General features: G+C 42.1%; 1 protein-coding gene across 2 annotated transcripts; it reads left to right on the top strand.

Annotated features, from left to right (window-relative positions):
* The first annotated feature begins 2,575 nt into the window (after positions 1-2,575).
* On the top strand, positions 2,576-20,099 carry LOC109999726 (AN1-type zinc finger protein 3). 2 transcript variants are annotated; one of them, XM_020654855.3, is made up of 6 exons: positions 2,580-2,924; positions 8,639-8,679; positions 12,474-12,671; positions 15,458-15,523; positions 15,635-15,829; positions 16,462-20,099. In XM_020654855.3, exons 1-6 carry the CDS (start codon positions 2,857-2,859, stop codon positions 16,614-16,616), a joined length of 723 nt encoding a protein of 240 aa, XP_020510511.2. In that variant the 5' UTR covers positions 2,580-2,856; the 3' UTR covers positions 16,617-20,099. The 2 variants fall into 2 exon arrangements, with proteins under 2 accessions (XP_065820143.1, XP_020510511.2); XM_065964071.1 differs by lacking the exon at positions 8,639-8,679 and having other exon boundaries at positions 2,576-2,924.
* Positions 20,100-20,708: the final 609 nt, after the last annotated feature.

Below are 20,708 nucleotides of genomic sequence, written 5' to 3'. Positions count from 1 at the left end.
TATAACATCTTGAAACCCGGCCTAACAATGCAGTCAGAACTAGTTTTAAATCATCCATTGTTTCACTCAACCTTGTGCTGCTAAGGCACACGCCTTTTAAACATTGTGTACATGAATCTTTTTTTGTACGCTGACAGGGAGTCAGAAGACGTGCCATCTTAAATGTGTTTCTTGTAATAACTTTTAAAAAAGGCTCTAACCTTTAGCATCTTTCAGATCAGTCTTTGGAGTTTCACAATAAATAACTACTCGTTTGCTCATTATTCACATGTAGGAAAGGTCAGCGGGTCAATAGATGCATCAGTCAGGAGCTGGTGGAGACCAAACCTGAGCGAAAAAAAGAGTCTTTACTGCTCCATCTGCTTTATGTGGGAAGAGGCAACAATTAACAAACCAGCTTTGTATACTGACAGTATGTCTGGGTTGTGTGACTCAATAAATCCATCAATACCAGTTAAGTATAACTAGAACTACAACAAATTAAAACACAATACAAAGAACATTTTGGGGAAATAAATGGGATTATAAAATGACCACTTTATCCTGTGGCCTCAAAGAATGATCCGGCTTCTATTAAGTTGAACCAGAGATGCTGATAAGTTCATTTTGTAATGTAGATATATGATGAATACTTGTCAATGCATATCACAGAGAGTCCCAAAGTGGTGCCCGTGGTTACCTGGAGGAGGACTTCCAGGTAAACGTAAGGCTGAAAAATCAATCTGCACCAGAAGTGAGGAGAAAATACGACGAGTCATATCTGGCTCTCAGCTTCACCTCGTCCCCGACTTCAGAAGAAAAAACAAGCCCACACTAGCTGCTGAAATGAGCGAGGGACTGGAAGTATAAAGCCTAAAAGATTTTCATTGATTTTGTTATTTTCAGGTAGTTTACTCATCTTCAGAGAATCTAGAAAAACAAATCTGTGAGAGTAGAATAGAAAGTCTTCATTGTCATATAAGTGTGCTACACAAATAGAAACCATTTACCTTAAAGTGCTCGATCATACAGGCGTCCATCAGCAACAAACAACCTGCATTCAGGTAAGAGAAGAGGGACAATAGCTGGACACAAGTAAAGAAAAGAAAATGTACATTGCACAGTCAGAAATGTAAATATTGCAAAGGTAAGAAGTGTGTTTTCTGCTCTGGACAAAAATGATTTCTACAGGCGGAAGTGAAAAATGTATGTATGCTCAGGTAGAAAGTCTATACACAGGTATAACTCATTTAAAGCAATGATTTGTTACATCTTAAAAACTGAAGTCTCATGTTACAGTTTAATAATCTGTTACAGACACTTCTTAGTTTGCTCAGTTTGTTGTCACATTGAAGATGCTGTTCTGTATTTACAGACAATATTTTGGATGAAGTCTAAACATATAGGACTGTGGTAGAAAAGAGCGTGACAGACTGACAGTGTGATTAGTGTATATGGATGTATGTTTATGTGTGTATGTATGGTGAAGGGTTTTGATCTTCCAAAGGGGGGCCAGGTGGAGGAAGTTTGGGCACCACTGACATAAGACATCCTCGCAGCCTACAAACTGGTATGTATTTAAATATCAGTTCAACACTGATGATAGCCTACTAATAATAGTTTGATGATTTTTGGATTTTTAATTTCTTTTGACATCATTACAGTCTTTATCATCAGGTAACATGGATTACAGTAAAGCCACAGATCAGTTCTAGTCATCCCTTAAATCGTTCTCATATCAAATAAACACAGAAACTTAAAATGTGTATTTTTGTAATTTAATATGGAGAAGCGTGCAGAGGCACTGCTTATCAACAGGCAACCGCTTGGGGCCCCAGGCCAGTAGGGGGGCCCGAGGGGCTGGTTTAAACTTTAAACCACAGCAGTGGCTCAAAATGTGCAAGTTTTGCAATGACAGGAGCAAACCTCCCTAAGCGGGCCCCATCTGACAGCTCTCATATAACAGTTGACTGAATGATTCTTGTCTAGCCCTGAATATGGGGGTGGGATGTTTGCTTCATTATTTTGTTGGTGCAGCATTATTTGTAACATTATGGGGATGAAGGGTATTTGGAGGGCCCCCCTGTGGATCTCTACCTTGGGGGCCCAAACAGACTCCAGAGTCGCCTCTGATCACAGTCTTTGTCATCAGGTAACACGGATTACAGTAAAGCCACTGATAGTCTGCAGCCTTTGTTCTCATGTGAAGTTAACACAGAGACTTAAAATGTGTACTTTTCTCATTAAATATAAATCCAGTCGGATATATAAGCGTGTTTAAATGTTAGTTTTGACACTGTTTTGCCTTCATTTCTTTGAGCAATATTGACATTTCTGGTTAGATGGACGCGTTTCCGGCCCACAACAACGACGTGTGAATGGGGGTGGTGGGAAACACTTGAGAGGGGAAGTTGTTCACGGTGTTCTTCATTCTCCGGTTTCTTCTCCTCTTCTATGTTTATCAACATCTTTTAAAGGTGTTTAACTCAAAATCTAAGCAGAGGCTTTGTGTTTACACGCTTTTTGGTGTCGAGTGATCCATCGCGACACCCCCCTCTTTTTGCCCAGTCGATGGTATAGTCCTAACGTCCAGCTGATTGCTTTGAGTACCGTTCAATTCTTCCAGTTCAAACTGAGCCGTTTTCTTTCACTTATCGGGAAGATTTTCTGTTTTTTAGCCGAAAAAGGGATCGAGCTCGTCTCCGGGTTTTCCACCGATTTGTGGACTTTAAACCGAAGACAAACGAGGAGGATATATATATATATTTTTTAACTTGAAACTTGAATGTTGGATCGTTTTTTGCTCGCTGAACGACCAGGCCCCGGACTCATCCCCAGCCTCGCGTTGCTGCCACCTCGGGGTTTTTGTTGGTCGTCATGGGAGACACCAGCGAGCGAAGCAAAGCTCCGAGTCTACCTCCGCGGTGCCCCTGTGGATTCTGGGGGTAAGATATAACACGAATTTAGCCTAATTTCTCAAAGCTACTTGGTTAAAGTGACGGGCTCAGATGTTGTGGAGGGGTTGAAGTAGTCCAAACCTATTGTTGTTGTTCTGTTGTAACAGGCCGAGGGTGGGGGGTTGGGAACCTTACAAATACTCCTCCTAGCTCCAAACCTACCCTGTTTAATCTCTACTTTTACATCTTTTAAACCAGTTTGAATCATATGGAAGCCGAGCTGTGACATTACACCGTGTTATATCGTGTTTTTGAAGTCGTTTTGTCAGCCAGGAGGAGGTGACGTACCCGAGATAGAAGATGATTTATTGCCAGCAGGTTCCTTTTAAACCTGCCCCCCCCCCCCTGTTCTCCTGAATCACCTCGAAGGAAATAAAACAATAAAACTTAAAACATTTCCACTTGGCTTTAATCATCACACGGAGTGGTTTGAATAAAAGCAGCCTTTAGAGTTTGTATTACACCCTTTTTCACAGTCAAGTGGTGGATGTGTGTTGCATACCGGATGTGATTCACTCATGTCTTCAGTGTTGCCCCATAGGGTTATTTTATTTTTATTCATTTATTAAAAACGATTTACACCCACATAAACACTACTAAACATAGGCAGACTTGCTTTATACATTTTTAAAAATTAATACAAAATGAAGAAGTGTGATAGGAAGTAGAGGTTTAACCCTTTTTAAGCTGTTAAAGAGAAATGAGTGTAACTTAGTTAGACAATGATTTAGCAGAAACATATCTGGATGTACTTTATTTCTTCTAAGTTTATTAAGAACAAGAGGAGCAGCTCATGTAAAAACGTCCTGATATTGTAAGGTACAGTTTTTAAATGTAAGCAGACACCAGAAGTGACAAAGTAGTTTTTACTGTATAGCTTCATATATAAATATATACAAGGATACATGCAGAAACTCACTGTAACAAACTATTAATATGTCTTTTAAAACAATATGAAACTAACAAAACAGTCAACCTAACCATTGGGTGAAAATAGTTAAAATGTAAATAGTTAACACCTAAATGAATGGACTTCTGAAAATGTGCAATGGCCACCGTTCTGACTCATCATACAGTTTCAGTAATGAATCAGTACACACTCTAAAGATAAGGTACTGTGTCATTCAAAGGCACAGAAATGATGAACATGAAGACCAGGACTCAAGCTGTGAATCTTAAATAATGTGAAAACAGTAAATTGGTCGGTAAAGAATCTGCAAATATTGGAAAGAGTGAGATCATTAATTATGTCTTCTTGGATCTGGGGGGGGTAAAGTAACTTATTTTAATCCTTAGTAAACTGTATTTTAAAGACAAAAATAAACGTACAGTAAAATGGATAAAACAATCATTATGACCATAACAGAAAAATAATGTGAAAATTTGCAAGACACAAGAAATAGAGACAATCAGAGGGCAGAAAGCAGAAGAATCATGTGAACTCAAGTCATCGGTTTTCATTCTTAACGGCTTAAATCAAAACTAGAACACCTTTTTTTATCATGCAGCGCTGACATGTAACTCCAGAGAAAAAAGAAGCTAACACTAAAACAATATTCTGTTTATAATGTATGCAGTTCTGTTTGTTTTGGCTGTTTTATAGTGAAAACACTCAGAAGTCTTGTGTGTTTTGTAATGAGATGAAATGCCAGTGTGACCACATTCAGTAAAGTTAGGGGGTTTTGTTTTTGACAAAAGTTTCATTGAAAGATTCAGAAACCCAAACAACAGCTTGGTGCTGATCTATTTAAAAAACAACTCAAACGTGACTGATTCTTCTGGTGGCCTTCGAAGCAGCAGAAAAAAAACCTACTGAGATAAGATTACCCTTATCGTCCCTCTGGCCTGCGTGGACTCCCCGTAAACTTCTGTCATACTCGGATAACAGAAACATCCTTCATGTCAGGGAGGAACCGACAAATACTGTGTAAAAACACGTCAGCAACACGGTAGATCCCCTTTTTCATGCATCATCATTCCAACAAAACGCTGTACGTCTGGACATTGGGTTTGAGAAACAGTCCCTTATCGTCCCACTCCCCCCCCCCACCTCCCACCTCCAGTTAGCAAACTGGGACCGGTAAACCCACCTGTCATTGTCAGGTGACAGAAATGGCAGTGTTGTGCGTTTACAGCCCCTTCCTGCCTCGGCTCAGAATAACACCTGGCTGAGGGGGGGGGGGGGGGGGGGGGGGGGTTGCAGACCGTTCTGTCCCACACAGGCTGTGCACACATGTCACTGGAACTCAAGGCCTCTTATGGAGATCTTGAATGAGGTTATTGTAGCTTTTTTGAAGGAGGGAATTTAGCGTTGTTGAAAGATCTTTGAGGCACAGAGCACTCTTCTTTACCCTGACAGCAGTCAATAATGACATCGTTTTAAAGGTAAAAACAATGACTGATACAGAGTGCCAAAGACTACACCATGTGACTGTATTGACTAGTTTTACTTCTTTGGGTTAGTCGGTTTTTATCAGTGAAATCTCTAGACTATTATTGTGTCATGTACACCTTCAAAGGGAACTGAAACTCTCCACAGAAAACCAGTTTGAGAAATCTTGCGGTAGTTTAGCTTTAGCAACGTAGCTGACTAATACTTAGAAAAAGATAACATATAAATATATATAAAGTAGGAACTAGACAGGGCGCTGGCAGCCTAGTTCACGTTCAATTCCGACCTGTGGCTCCTTTCCCCTTTCTCTCTCTCCCCGATTTCTGACTTTACCCTCTGTCTCTCAAAAGCCCCAAAATAAACCTTTTAAAACAAGGAGGAACTACAGCTTCAGTAATTAATCTATCAACCTGTTGAAAAGAAAATGAAATCGCCAAATTCAGAATTGCTGATCAGATGTCATTTTAAAAAACCAAAGATGTTTTTTGTTCTCTGGTCTCGTCTTGAAGACAACAAGTCTTCAACAAATCTCCATCATGAAGTTATCCCAACATTCTGTCGACTATTTTATTGTGGATTAAATAACATCAAACTATTTCCTACATTTCACACAAATTGCAAATTAACAGCAATTCCACTCAGCAGAGTTAAGCCTGATTTATACTTCTGCGTTGAATTTACGCCATAGTATCCTACGACGACCTCAACACCACATACTCGGTGTGTCTGCTCAGCTCTATAATACTCTGTCTACAGAGTTGGCAGTACGTTTGTGTACAGGAAACAGAGACGACTGAAATGGATTATGTAGGAGATGATAAATATTGAGCAGAAGTTGATTATAATGCAATGACGAGAGGAGACATCAGAGGAGATGGGACGTACAGCCGCTGAATCAATTGAAGACGGGGGGGGGGATTTCTGTTTCTGCGTTGGCGGTACAGGGATATGAAAACCTAGTGGCGTATGCTGCAGTGTAGATTGGACGCAGAGGTGTAACCCAGGCTTTAGATGATGAGGTGCTCTTCAGCGGTAACAGAACACCAATAGCTGATGTCCTACTAGAAAAAAAGCCTGCTCCCAACTGAGTCTGGCCTACATACAAGGTCATCAAACTGGTGTTAGGGTCAATTTTCCTGGAAGTTGAACTCAAAATCAATCAATGTATGGCTCCTGGAGAAGATTGTGAAATCAACCCAGCTGTCAACACCTCGGGGTGATGTTATGAACTCATGAACCCTGACGAGATAGTATTTCGTTTCCCATACTGGAAGAGCAAAAAATATGCTGCTTGTGCCAAACCAGTGTGAAAAACCAGAAAGGACTCGGCCGTCAAGAAGTCGTTGGTAACACAAGGGGAAAAAGATCTTCTCTTTTTGTTTAAACGCCACAACTCTGGTCTAAAACTATCTCTGAGGCTGAACTGTGTTCAGTATTTGTTGAAGTAACTAACTTAAATTTCGTTCAGGTGCTTCTCACAGTTGTGAAAGTCGGTTGACAAAACGGTTAAAAGATCTTTTTCCAAATCTGTTGATCAGCTGTATTATTCCAGTAAAGAGTTGAAAACATGACAGATCGGGGTCACCACCACCAAAGTCTAATCAGTTAAAGCTTCGCCCCAAGGCCGGCCTTCTACCAAAAATTCATCATGATCCACTTAAAGATAATCTCAGACATCTTGGGACACACACACACACACACACACACACACACACACACACACACACACACACACACACACACACACACACACAGTCTTTGTCCTGCTGCGTTAGTCACATGGTGTGAAAACCCCACGGTGTTCCAGCTTTTTTGACACCATTGACAGGGCCCACAGCTGACAGGACATTGTGGTGGTGTGCACATTAAAGAGGAGTCCAGAAGGGGAGGGGAAAGAAAGGGACATATCTATAGGTAAAGGTAACGCCAAGAAAACAGGGAGGCAGGCGAGTACAATCCAAAACGCTCAGCTTTTCTGATGCCGGCTTTTCTGGATGCTTCAACTTGCTAACCAGCCGTTGGGATTCTGTCCAACGATACAGAGCACTGATATGAAGACAAATATTCTCATAAAGCGGGCTGTCTGCGTCATTCTTTTTGTGCTGTGGGAGACCCCCACGCCTCCCCCTGCCAATCCAACAGGGATAGTCTCCTGCTGTGAGGTGAACAACCAGATCAGGAGGATTCCAGGGGCAGACCTCCTGAAATTCTCCAGAAATGTTCAGGAGTGCGTGTAAAAACGCTTTCTGACAATTTTTCAACCACCTCTCACCTCTTTCGGCAGCAGGCAGCATTTTCTTTCGGAGTAAAGCTTAGCCAAACCTCAAAGGTACGGTGGCCGTGTGAGGACAAAATCATACTACTGTATTTGTGTTTAATCCCAGAGTGGCCTTTGTCGCGCTCCGCTCCACTTTGTCAGCCTCTGTTGAACTGTGATCTTAATTCCTGAGTGATGTGATGATGGTCTCACGTTGACCGATTCATGCTTATCTATTTCAAAACATGTGATTTGTTTTCACCTGTTGTACCCAACTTAAGCCGGACCTGCAGAAGGACCCACAGTAATCGACCCCAAACATGTAACGGGCAGACTGTGGTTGTTTGTTAAAAAGATAAAAAAATGTCCTTTCACTTGATTGACACTAAAAGCGATGACAACATAACATCATTTAAAGAAAATGAATCAATAACAGCGGTTATTATTGGGTAATAAATTCATTACACCCATATGCCCCTCCTGTCTGTGATTCTTCAGCCGTTTGCTTCCCCCCGCACTCTTGATTTCCTGTCACCCAGCCTCGGATTTATTAACACAGACGTCCAGATTGCCAGTTTGACAAACATTTAAAAAAAAAAAAGGCAGCATGGATGAAACGTAAGGAGCGATTACAAAAGACGGTTATGGTTGACACTCAGTCATGATATAATTGTCATTTGAGATATTAGATAAGGGGTCAGGTCCGTGTTACATGGGCAGCAGTACCATATTACAGAATGGCATTTCACTTCCACTTGTATGTTCAGCCTCTCACCATTAAACTGACAGGAACACCATCTTTTAGGAAGGACATGTTTTATTATCCAGAATAAATCATTCACTGGAGTATCTTTAAGATGATGTGCTTCATTTCTGTGCGGTTTATTGTTTTGTTTCTATTTAATCATCTCCGTTTTTTACATGTTTCCTGTCTATTTGTTGTCTGAAAATGTCCTTGACAGTTGAGGAAAAATGTTTTTTTACTAAAATAGAAGCGAAGCTGAAATGTGTGACGAGGCCACTGACGTTTTATTTTCTTACCTCTCTTATCAGGTCCAGTAAAACTATGAATCTCTGCTCCAAATGTTTTGCTGGTAAGTCCTTTCACACTACATATATTTTAACAACATTATTTAAGTTCATTATTCTCTCTTGGGTGAACGCTGCATAACATCACACAAAAAATGGACCAACAGGGTTAAAAAAAAAAAAAAGAAGAGGAACAAAGTGGGTCAACGGAAACTGCTAAAGTTCACTTTAAACCTCTGATTGGGTTTCAAACTAGTTCATAAAGCAGTTTACACTATCAGCAGGTTTATCTTTTAACAGCTTGTTTCTTGTCCCTCTGATAAAAGTGCTTCACTACTCACTTCTAGAGCCTGACCGATTTATCCACCAGCCGACAACACCGGCCGATATTAGGACATCCAGTCACTATCAGTATCAGCTAATTTAATCGCAGATATACTCCGATTTTATTAGATTTATTCATCAGTATCGTTGTATTATTATTACTAGCAGTTCTCCATTTGGCTGTCACCAGCAGAGGGCGCTATATAACAAGCATCATCACTCTGCAGAGTGTCAAACGGTGACGCACGTTCATTAGTTACTTTCCAGTCGAGTTACCATCTTGTCTTTGTTACAGATCTCTTCCACGTGTTTGAGAACTGTGATTATGAGTTTAACACAATAAATGTTTATATCTATGTATCCAGAGAGACCGAAGATAGATCAAAGAAAGATATCGGCCCGTTTATCGGTAGCAGATTTAAAAAAAAATCCCTATATCGGGAACAAAATCCCACATTGGTCGGGCCTACTCACTACTCCCAGTCGTACCACTGTACAAACTTTGTTTATAATTCATTAACCAGCTTGGTAACACTTTCCAATGAGGCTCTGGTTTGCCTGTGATGTGTTCATGATATCTTTAAGTTTTGCACAAGCCGTACAGCACTTGGATTAAGCTTTAAATATTGTGCATATTTCAATGTTTATTGTATCCGTTTAAAGTCTCTTGGCAGGAAGAGTTGCTGCTGCTTGCTGCTTTTTTTTGGTCCCTTTTCTATAAACACCAAGAGGGATTCCTTACATGTGTAAACCTGCTTGAAAGAAAAACACAATCTGATTCTGTAAGTCAGCGGTTTGACTGAGTGAGAAGCAGCTTCTTTCCTGGACTATGCATGTTGTATGAAGACTATTTCATGTAATCATGATTAAGACAACCTTTTTTTATTTAGAACATCTTTGTAAAGTGGTTGTAGTTCAGAGATGAAGAGTCACAGAGTTCATGCAAAAATGTCACCAGGATGGGAGAAAACAACCGGCCCAATCTCTGCTCTCGTGCTCGCTGGCAGGTGAACAGCTGCCGTTTGGCGTCTTTTTGTTTCTGTTCTGTAATGTTGCACATCTTCAAGAAGCAGCGGAGGAATTTGAGGCCTGTATGTCAAAAAGAGGAAACACAGAAGGAACAGGTCGCTGCTGCTCATAATTGCATGTTTGTGCTTCCTTTAACACTTGTAGGGGCTTGAAAACATTTTTTTTCCCATTGGAAACCGTTCTGCTTCAGTTTGCTTCTTGGCGCTTCTTTTTTTGGCGTGCGGCGCTGATCCCACTCGGACACAGCCAGCAGCAACCTTGAGCGAAGGTGTGCCAGCTGATCTCAGTTAGGAACGCTAACAATGCTGAGAAGTCATTTAAGAAAAATGGAAAAAAAAACTCAACGGCTAAGAGTCAGAATCCAGAATTCAGAGTCCCCGCCCCCTTTTTAATACAGAAGTGGTTCTGAACACTAATGCACAAAATGATCAGCTTAAACCTGCCATTTATAAAAAAACATTTTTAAATGAAGTACTGCTACATACTGCTGTGTACTTGCTTTATATTCTTATTTAATTAGATAAGAGGAGGCAGTAGCTCAGTCTGGGACTTGGGTTGGGAACCAAAAGATGTGCCACTTCCCAAGTACTGCTGAGGTGCCATTGAGCAAGGCACCGAACCCCCAACAGCTCCAGTGCTCTCCCTGTGTAGCAGCCCCACTCTGACATCTCTCCTTTAATACATGTCCACAGATCCTCAGATTAATGTAACACACTTGACACCCTGACCCTCGTAGACCTTAACCATGTTGGAAATTGACCATTATTCTGCTTCCTGTGCGACCACTTCATATTTAACATGAATTTAAAATAAGCGGTGTAAATCAGAAACCTCTTTAAAAGTAAAATGTTTCCTCATTGTGTCGACGAGAAAAAAATGCCCAATTAGAGTTTGAAAATGTCACGGTATGCCTGGAGTTTTCTCAATGACTCCTCGGGTCTGGTTTAGATGGATGGGCATGAGGGTGCACTGCAGCCCCTCAGTCGGTGTCCATGGCAACCATCGAGCATGGCAGACAGCGAGGACCTCAGGGCCCCCGGCTTTGAGTCTGGCATCACAGACCGGGCTCAGAATAGACTCAATACACATGAGCGCAGAGGCAGAAGTGGGTTAGTCCACATGTGGAGGAGAGAAACCAAAATGTAGGCTGACCCGCCTCACCCTCCCTGGAGGAGAGAGAGAGAGAGAGAGAGAGAGAGAGAGAGAGAGAAAAGACAATATCCTCGTGGATCGATCGAGTCTGAGATGGTCAGAGTACAGACAGGTCTGAGGAGCGGCTCAGTCCTCCAAGGTGACCGTCCAGGACAGGAAAATAATGTTTCAGTTTGCAAAGTTTACTTCTTGTCCATCGGGGGCTCGGCTGTTTTTCAGACTTTTACATTTGGTGGATATAGTTCTTGGTTGTCTTCTGAAACATTGAAAGGTATTTTATTGGAATAATCTTTACCTGAGGCATGACAGAAGACAGCTGACAGGAAATGAAGAGAGAGAGAGAGAGAGAGAGAGAGATAGGACTGCGACTGACAGTTACTCATATTATCGGTTACCTGCTCATCATAACTCACCAGGCACCAAGTGGGTGTCTTCATTTCTTTTTATTCTATAACAGCCCAGCAAATATGACACCATCCTCAAAGAGTCATGTAGTATTTCCACTGCATCACTCTGAGTCACTCTCCTTTGGTTTCCCCTTTTCTTTTTGAATAAGTTGTGAAACATACCGGATCATGTTTTTGTGGAATAACCTTGGTCAGAGGTTTCAAGCGAACTTAAATATGGAGTTCACTGCAAAAAACGGATCGGTCATTGAATTATGAGATGTGAAACCCCACACACAACACCGCCCGCCAGCTGTAGAGGAAGAAGGGTTTTAGCAGATGCAAAGTGATGACCTAATTATAACCCGTACTCGGTTTGCACAGTGCATCTTTTAGTTAAAGAGAAACGGTGACATTAATGAGTATGCTAGTGCAGAAGTGGCTTGAAAATTACTTTAGCAAACAAAGAACAGCAGACTCTTAAGAGTGTTTTTTTTAGTACAGGTAAATGTTGAATAGCGATGTGTGGGTCACAGCGTAGCCACAAGACCATCATTTACTAAATGAACACCTAAAAGACACAGCAAAATGTAATAAATCAATCCAGAAGTAGACTCATTTCGATAGAATCACACTAATCTTTGCAGGTCGCCCCCTGCTGCCCGTTAGAAACAGTGCAGGTTTAAGGCTCTCCAACACTGGTCCTTCTTTTTCAGAACTTGAGGCTACATGCACATCTTTTATACCATCTGTTTTCTGCACGCAGAGACAAAACCTGTTATTAAAGACTTGGTGTCAGATGTCTGGAGGTTTTTGGGCTGTGCAGCTGCATTTCTGTACACATGCATGACTGGAGATTTTGCTCTTGAGTTTCTTTCTCGTCTCTCTCTCTCTCACTCTGCATGCGTTTTTGCTGTCCTATTTTTACATCTTTGTCCGCTTGCTTCCTTTGCTGTTCTTCACCACAGACATCCAGAAGAAGCAGCCAGGAGAGGACTGCACCTCCAAGCCCATCCAAAGCACCGGGAGTAGTAGCCAATCGCCCGTTTTCAGTAGCGAGACGAGCAGTAGCAGTAGCCAATCCCCTTTGTCGTCGTCGCCGCCCTCCAGCTCCGAGCAGCCGTCAGCGGAAGAGTCCTCGCCCACATTTCCCAGCATGAGGGAAGGTAAGATGGGACCACACGCTCTCATGCCTCAACAGTGCTCATTTAAAGCGCTGATGACGTTCTGATCAAGTCGGGACGAGAAACCTTCAAACTACTCACACTGAGAAAAACGTAACTATTAAGAGGTTTTCTGCAGAACTTTTTTATGTATTGATCAACATTTTCTCTCAAGACTTGGAACACCAGTGTGTTGTTTTAGATATCAGCTGTCATCGGTTTGTACTGGCACAAACGTCACTGTGCAGCCTTCTCAGTCCCACAATAATCACAATAAAGATAAAGGGATCAGCTCTCGGGGTTTCACTTTCTGATGGACAGAGATGACGCTAATGTCCCAGTACAACATGGCACATGGTGCAGGGACAACTGGAGTGAACATGTAGAGTGCAAGATACACAACAGACAGGCTGCTTTATTTAAACTGCAACACAGGCAATGTGGTGCTCCATTCAGGCAAAGAAAGCATTAGATCAGGGATGGGCAACTTTGGTCACAGCAAGAGCCACATTCATTTAATTCTCACTGCCAGAGGGCCAAATTGTAGGATACAAAAATGATTACAATTTATTCTGTCTCAAATTAAACTCAACGTATACCAGTGATCAAATATTATTATGGACATATTTCTGGTTTTCATGATTTCATGGCAGATTTTGTCATGTTTCTTATTAATTGATATGTAAAACTTTAACTGAGGGCCACGTTGCGGGTTGTTAGGGCCGCCAGTTGCCCACCCCTGCATTAGATAGACACATCGAGTGAAAAAATAAAAAATACAACACTAGACTGATTACAAATTCAATCAAATAAAAACCATGAGATGACAAAAACATCAAAGTTTGACCTACTGGTCCTACGGAGAGAATACAAGTTTAGAGTGAGGGCACACTCACACTGGACAATCTGTACCGTGCCTAAGCACACGTCACCCTTAAAGTCCAGTTTGTTTGACTAGTGTGAGTGCTCTGGTACACTCACACTCTGGTCCCTGGCACATTTGGAAAAGGTGTGCTTGGGCACGGTCCAGTTCATGCACAAGCACATGAACACAACGTGTACAGCCTTCATTACCGATAAACCCCAGAGTGTTCTATCTCACTGAAATGACTCAAAATAAGCCACAAAGTCAGTAAAGTATCCGTCATGTTCTCTGAGTTGTTGCACGGTGAGTTGATGCTGACCCAACCGCGTGTCCCCCTTTTCTCTTTTTTTTCAACCCGTCCGTCTTGTAAACTGAGCACGCTTCATGATCATGTAAAGCCATGCATGTGTTGTATTACAACCTTGTGTACAAGAGGTAACCGTGCTCAGGCCCGGTTAGTCCTGGAGCAGTGTGAGTGCAGTGCAGGCCAGAAACAGAAACAGGAAACAGCATATTTTAAGGTTTCAGGTTTCATTGATATCCTCTGAAATATGTTGTCAATTGTTTCTCATGAATGTTTTCATTTGTTTGCTGCAAAGTAGCTCAACACAGCTTCCTCTGATGCTTCTGAGTTAAGACAATTACGGCAAGTAAAACCTAGGCTTACATATATCTATAGTTCTTTTCAATGTCTCTACACAGTGTTTACCATTCAAATCTTTGTTGATCACGACTATCTTTTTAAACTCAATAACACTTAGTCGATTTCTGTTTTAGTCAGGCAAAAATACAAATGCATTATTGGGAAAAACAATTATTTTATTTCCTGGTTAGGGTCATTTTACTATGAATGTTGTTGAAGTCTTTATGTTGATTATTTTATAGTGAAAGAAAAGATTAAAGGAAGAATGTGCGACTTTTTACACATAAATATGAAAATCAGAAATCAAGAATATCCTAATAATAATAAATGTGTCTCTGAGTCATGACTGTCTACAATGAGGGAGAAGCTCGAGTCCCGCTGGCTGTGTTGTTGTCAGAGCCGTGTTTACATGGACGGGACGGCCGGCTCCTCCCCTTGTGTATAAAAGCTGTTTTAGTCAAGAACTAGACAGAAGAAGCATCAAATGGTTACATTGGTTTTAATTGCACACGGTCCCTTACAAATAAAGTTTAAAACTTAAAAAAACGCTGATTATTTAAATGTCATGTAAGTGCTTTTAGATCACTCTCATTCTGTGTCAATTTACAATGCAATGTAAAGCTACGAGCTAGCTGAAGAGCACTAACATTAGCATGCTAACACAACAATGCAGATCACAGGCTTGAGCAGCGTGAGCCAAGGGCGGTTTTGTTGGCCGGTTGCGTTAAACTCCTTCATGTGAATGTGAGGGGAGAGGGGTTGGAGGTGTGTCTGTGGAGGAGAGCGGAGGCTTCAGTATGGAGGAGGCGTGGCCAAACAGCTGTTTGTTGTGGTTTCATGCTGGTGCTCAAGGGCGACTACCACCGCTAAATCAAAGAGTTACACATTCTTCCTTTAAATGTCTTTATATTTGCTGCTAAATATCATTTTTGGTAAGTAATAATTGTCATCTTTAGTTAAGGGGTAACAAAGAGTGTTTTGCCTGAGTGTTTTTCCTGGTTAGTAGAACTACAAATACCATCTCTGAAATATAAAAATATTCCTCTGGAGAGTAAGATGTTTTAGGATCCTTGATATGTGCAGCAGGTCTAACACAGGAGTTTAGTTAGTCTGCTCACAACTTCCCACAGGGTCACATTTTCTGTGTTGTATTGAAGCTTATAACAGATTCACTTCATGTGTCTCTTCTTGTATAATAGTTTATTTCTCCCAGCATCGATTCCTTATGTGAAGAGATCGTTTCTCAGCCCGTCTCACACGTCTCTTTATTCCCGTCTGCAGGCGTGTCGTCCACAGAAACAGCCCAAGGCACCCTCTGCACACCCACAAAACGTCCACGAGAATCAGGTACAGTCGGCCTCTTCTTCTCCTGCCTGTAGCTCTTTCCTGACCTGCCCTACTTTCTTCAACGCTAACTCTTCAAAAAAAAAAAAAAAAAAACCTGCCGTGTGATTTCAGCGTCGGGCTCGGAGAGCGAGGCCACGCCGGAGAAACGGCCGCGGACGGACGAGCAGCAGCAGCAGCAGGAGGAGGAGGAGGAGGGGAGCAGCGAGGAGGCCCGCGGGACGCCCAAGCAGAAGAACCGCCGGCGCTGCTATCGCTGCCAAACCAAACTAGAGCTGGTGCAGCAGGAGCTGGGCTCGTGTCGCTGCGGTCAGTACCAACACATGAGTGTGGCTCTGCAGTCACATGTTGACCTCCACCTTCACACACACTGAGTTTAATTTAACCTCGCTACGTTCCCCCCACTGTGCTTTAAATATGTCGTGCAACAGATTCAGCTGCTGAGGTTTTATTTTTATTTTGACCTAAAAAACTTAAAGCTACATAAACCCCGCCCACAAATCTGTTTCAGTTCATTCTGACTGTTAGATCTTTTTTTCTTTTTTTTAAAGGCACAGGTTAGAGATTAAAGGTAATGTATTTGCCTCTGATTCACACTGAACAGGTCAAATAATTTGCGGCATTTTCAGTGGATTTGTCATGGCCCCAAAATATTTGAAATCTTGGCCTAGATATAAATATTCTAGATCTGTCATTAAGATAATTTGAAAGAAGAAACCTTGTGTGTTTTTGTGCACACTGAGCTGAATTCTTGCAGGTGAATTTATGAAATTATGTTTTTTTTCTTCATTTATTTCCCAACTTGACCTTGAAAACAGTTTTTCTTCCCTGTTTGATGATGTAAAAACATCGATTGTGATATTTCCTCTCTTCGAGGGAGCGTTTATCGGGGGTCACTTCCTTCACCTCACCCGCTCTGCTTTCTGTTTCCCCCCTCTCAGGCTACGTGTTCTGCATGCTCCACCGTCTCCCCGAGCAGCACGACTGTCTGTTCGACCATCTGGGCCGCGGGCGCGAGGAGGCCGTCCTCAAGATGGTGAAGCTGGACCGCAAGGTGGGCCGCTCGTGCCAACGCATCGGGGAGGAGTGCTCCTGATTTGCCACGCCCGCGTTTTATGACCCGCCATCCGGTTAGAGATGAGGCGCTTACAAAGAGGAGGAGGAACGAGGAGGAGGAGGAGGAGGAGGAGGAATGACATGTGGGGTTGATGGGAGGGAGGGGGAAGGGGGGAAGAAGAGGAGCAGAAGGAGGAGGAGGAGTTAGGGAGGGAGGGAGGACGGTTTTTGACATCCTGCATCTGACCCGACAATTTTTTGGATCTGAGCTCGACGCCGCCCTGTCGATGTCCTGATTTCCTGCGAGGAGCTTCTGTTTTGGACTTTGAACTCGGCTGCTCGGTGCCAACAGGGAGGCCTGGCCGAGGTTTTCTGCGGAGCCACGTTCAGAATCGCATGTTCACACACAGCCTTAACCCAAACCCCCCCCTCTGTCAGTCTTCAGAGGACGGACACCAATGCTGAGACGGATCCAGTTTTAAGTCGTGCATTATGCGAGCTCCGCCATTTCTCGCCATCCTCTTTGCTCACTCCTTTTTTTTTTTTTCTCAAACTAGGAAATCACAGAGGACGAACTGTCGTAGCATTCAGTTGGATTGTCATTCAATATATATATATATATTATTTTTTTCATTTCTTGGTCACGGGTTGAGGGGTCCAGCTCTTTCCCATGACCACTCCTCAGGTCGTCATCAAGGGGTTGGAGTATCAAACCTGTAGCCCCGCCTTCCTCTTCTTCTTCTTCTTCTTCTTTTCTTCCACTAACGTTTGGGTCCACGTGCAGCATCACTTCCTGTGTTTGGCTCGTGCATGGAAGCAGCAGACGGTGTATTTGTGCAGGTTTGAGTGTGCTAATGTGAGGCAGTCCGAGGACGCTGTCATGGTTTGAGTTCCATTTTTTATTTTTATTTTTTCCCCTTCCTGTGTGGCCGTCATGGTGATTAGCTCCGTTTCTACTGCGTAACCACGGCGCCGTGGAGGACAATACAGCCAATCCCTGCCTCCGCTCACACGGAAAGAGTCAGATATATGAACATCACACTAACGGACAACTTGGATACATCGGCTGTGTAGCAGATCCTCTTCTCCCTCTCTCCCCCCCTCCCCCAGTTTGAGTAGTACTGTTGTTTTACAAAAAAAAGAAAAAAAGAAGAAGGGGAATACGTCTGAATTTTTGTATTCAAATGAAGAGTTGTTCGCCAAAACGCCACGAGCTCATCACAGTTAAGAGTGCTAAACTGGACACGTTTATTACCTAATACCCTTTAACCTCTTCTATAATTTATTTCTTATTTTTTCCTTTTTGGTTAGGATTGGGTGTCGTTGCATTTTCTGTTTGGGACATAATTCTTATAATGTTGCTATAATAATGCTTTTTTTTTTTTTTTTTTTTTTAAATTGATTGCCCCCCCTCCCTCTCCCTCTCCCTCCCCTGAGGTGTTGTTCCTGTTCTTGAGCGTTCACCAAATCATAGAGGTGCAGTCTGAATCAGTGATGTCACAACATTAGGGTGACATAACACAGAATTGTTTTTTTTTTACAAATAACCCAAAGATAAAAGAGAAATCTGATAGAAGGTGGAACGTGTGCGAGATGATTCAGAGTCGTCATCCAGGATTTCATCTCTTCTGTTCAGTAGTGACCTCGATCAGCTCGGGCTGGGCAGTAACCCTTCAAATGATGACATCACCTTATTTCATATTTTAATATCAATCACTTTTTATCACCACACATGATGTAATAGTTCTAAAACACCTTTAATCGTTTTTCATTGACACTATTTAAGGATTCTTTCTTTTACGATATAAAGCAGTTCAGGTATTTAAAAGAACACACTGATGGGGGGGCTGCACGCTGAGCTGCCACTAAGTCCTGATGTCATCACCTTTTTTTTTCCCCCGACAACTTTATTAAGAGATAAAACAGGCGTGCACTTTGATCATTTCTTTCTTTCCCCTTGTTTGTGCTCACCTACCCGCCCCCCGAGCTTGTTTCTAGAGGTTCCACTTCCTGCTTTTCTTTTTTTAAGACTAGGGCTCTGTGTTTATCATCAAGGTTTTTAACAGCCGCTGTACAAGCTTTATTAGTTTCCTCCTCTTAAAAAAAACAACACTGGAATTAAAATGAGGAAGACGCAGCGCCATGCTTAACATCAGTGTTTTTTTTCACTCGGCCTTAAGCAGACACACGATGTCTTTAATGAGGGGGCTGCTAACCGAGCTGCTCGACACCCACACAACAGACCAGTTCTGTCAAATCATTTCTTCTTTTAAGATGGTAACAGGAGTTTACTGCCACTGTCATGCACCCTGTTTCCACTCTGTTTTCATTTTGTTGAAGATGCAGGAAGCAGATGTGTTCAAAAAAAATGAAACAGGAAAAACAAACGCAGAGAAACTTGGTTATTTTTTTCCTGCGGTGCTGTGAAGTAAACTTCTTTATAGATTTGTTTCCCAGCCCTGTGATGAAGATTTTTCAGCTTTACGTTATTGAGGGTGAACATCTTGTGACATCACTGATTCAAACTGTCGACGCTCTCCTGTGTTTAAGCGACGCCTCGGATGGATTTGGCTGCAGATCCAACATGTGAACGTTTAAATTGAGTGGTTTCCTCCTCTTTTTTTCCCCTCGTGTGTTTTAAGTTCTGTCATTGTTTGACTTCAATCAGCCCTAAACAGTCTACCTGCTTGGACTTTGTGCTGTGCATATTGTTCAGTTTCACACTTCTCTTCCTTCTGCTCCTAAAGGGACATTCTGCCCAAATCAACTTCTTTGTTTGTGACTTTGCAGACGCTGACTTTTTTTTTTTTTCTTCTTACTCAGATTTTTTCATTTTGTCTGTTTGGCATTTGGCGCTCGTTTGAGGTGCATTAAAAAAAGTTGGTTCATACAGGTACGGATCTCAATAGAAGTACTTTTGCAGTATCACAGGGAGTGCAATCCAACGATGTTAAAAGTGTGTATTTAATTTTTCCAGTTTGGAGAGCTAAGAAACGAGCAGCAGTGGATTTCCTCGAAACGCAGGAAAATCAAAAAGCATGACTTTTTTGTTTCTTATTTTTCGCAAACGAACTTCAGAAAAGTTGATTGAGGTGGAGAACCCTCGTTACCAAACACCACTTAACTATGCTAATCCTCATGCACAGTCCCCCCCAACCCCTCCCTCCTCCCTCCTCCCTCCCCCCCTCCTCACCTGTCTCGTCCTTTCCTGTGAAAAAGCAGCGACGGGGGGAGGACAACGTCGTGGCTGGTTCTTCTTTTGATATTTTGAAGAAAAAAAACCCTTGTTGTTTTTTTTTTTGAGTGCTAATGAGAAACGGAAGAAATGGAATATCTTTCTGTACCTTTTAGAGAATCAAATTATTTAACCTTATATCAGTTTGAGTTACTTACACCCTAGCATAGAGTGGCATATTTAGTTAAGTGTATAAAAAAAAAAGCAAGAACATAATTCTGTCCTATTTTCTCCTTTAATTTTATCGTGTTCCATTTTCTGCTGAGGAAAATAAACTGGATTAGAGGATGTGGTGTGTGTGTGTGTGTTTCTTCTTCCTGAGTCAACGTGTGTTCAACAGGGTTTTCAATAAAAATGCCAAAATAATACCCATCGTTATTATTTTAAAGATATGTTTGCCTTTTATTGGACGGGACAGGTGAAGAGAGAAAGGTAACGTCGGGGTGAGAGAGTGTGGGAAACAGGCAGCAAAGGGCGGATGCTGGATTTGGGGCACGCAGCAGCCCACCCCGTTAATATTTTACAGATTTTGCTTGTTCTTTCTTTGACCTTTTTTGGCCTTAATGTCTTTATTCTAGAGAGAGGACAGGCATAGAGTCAGAAACAGGAGAGAGAGAGAGTGGGAACGACATGCCACAAAGGAGCCGCATGTCGGATTTGAACCTGGGACCTAAGCCTCAGTACATGGGGCACGAGCACTGACCACTACCGGTGCCCTCACTTTGTCAAAGTTGATCCCAGTTTGATGTTGAAACTTAAATTTAAATTTAACTGACCACGTGGAGTATGTGTTGTGGATTTTTCTGTTGGTAATGAAAGAGCTCAAGTCAAAGTCTTTTGTCTTTGTGTATTTTATTGCATATAATAAAGAGTTCTTTTGCAAAAGGAGTAATCAGC

Source organism: Labrus bergylta, chromosome 15 (genome assembly GCF_963930695.1).
Source record: "Labrus bergylta chromosome 15, fLabBer1.1, whole genome shotgun sequence".
NCBI lineage: Eukaryota > Metazoa > Chordata > Actinopteri > Labriformes > Labridae > Labrus > Labrus bergylta.
The sequence above is the reverse complement of the archived record's forward strand: the minus strand, read 5'-3'. Positions and strand labels throughout refer to the sequence as shown.

Excerpts from the sequence above, each read along its gene's own strand:
- LOC109999726 (XM_065964071.1), top strand. The coding sequence starts at position 2,765 with ATGTTGGATCGTTTTTTGCTCGCTGAACGACCAGGCCCCGGACTCATC. Across the intron at positions 2,925-12,473 it reads TGCCCCTGTGGATTCTGGGG|ACATCCAGAAGAAGCAGCCA; the intron begins GTAAGATATAAC and ends TCTTCACCACAG. Across the intron at positions 15,830-16,461 it reads GCTGGGCTCGTGTCGCTGCG|GCTACGTGTTCTGCATGCTC; the intron begins GTCAGTACCAAC and ends CCCCCCTCTCAG.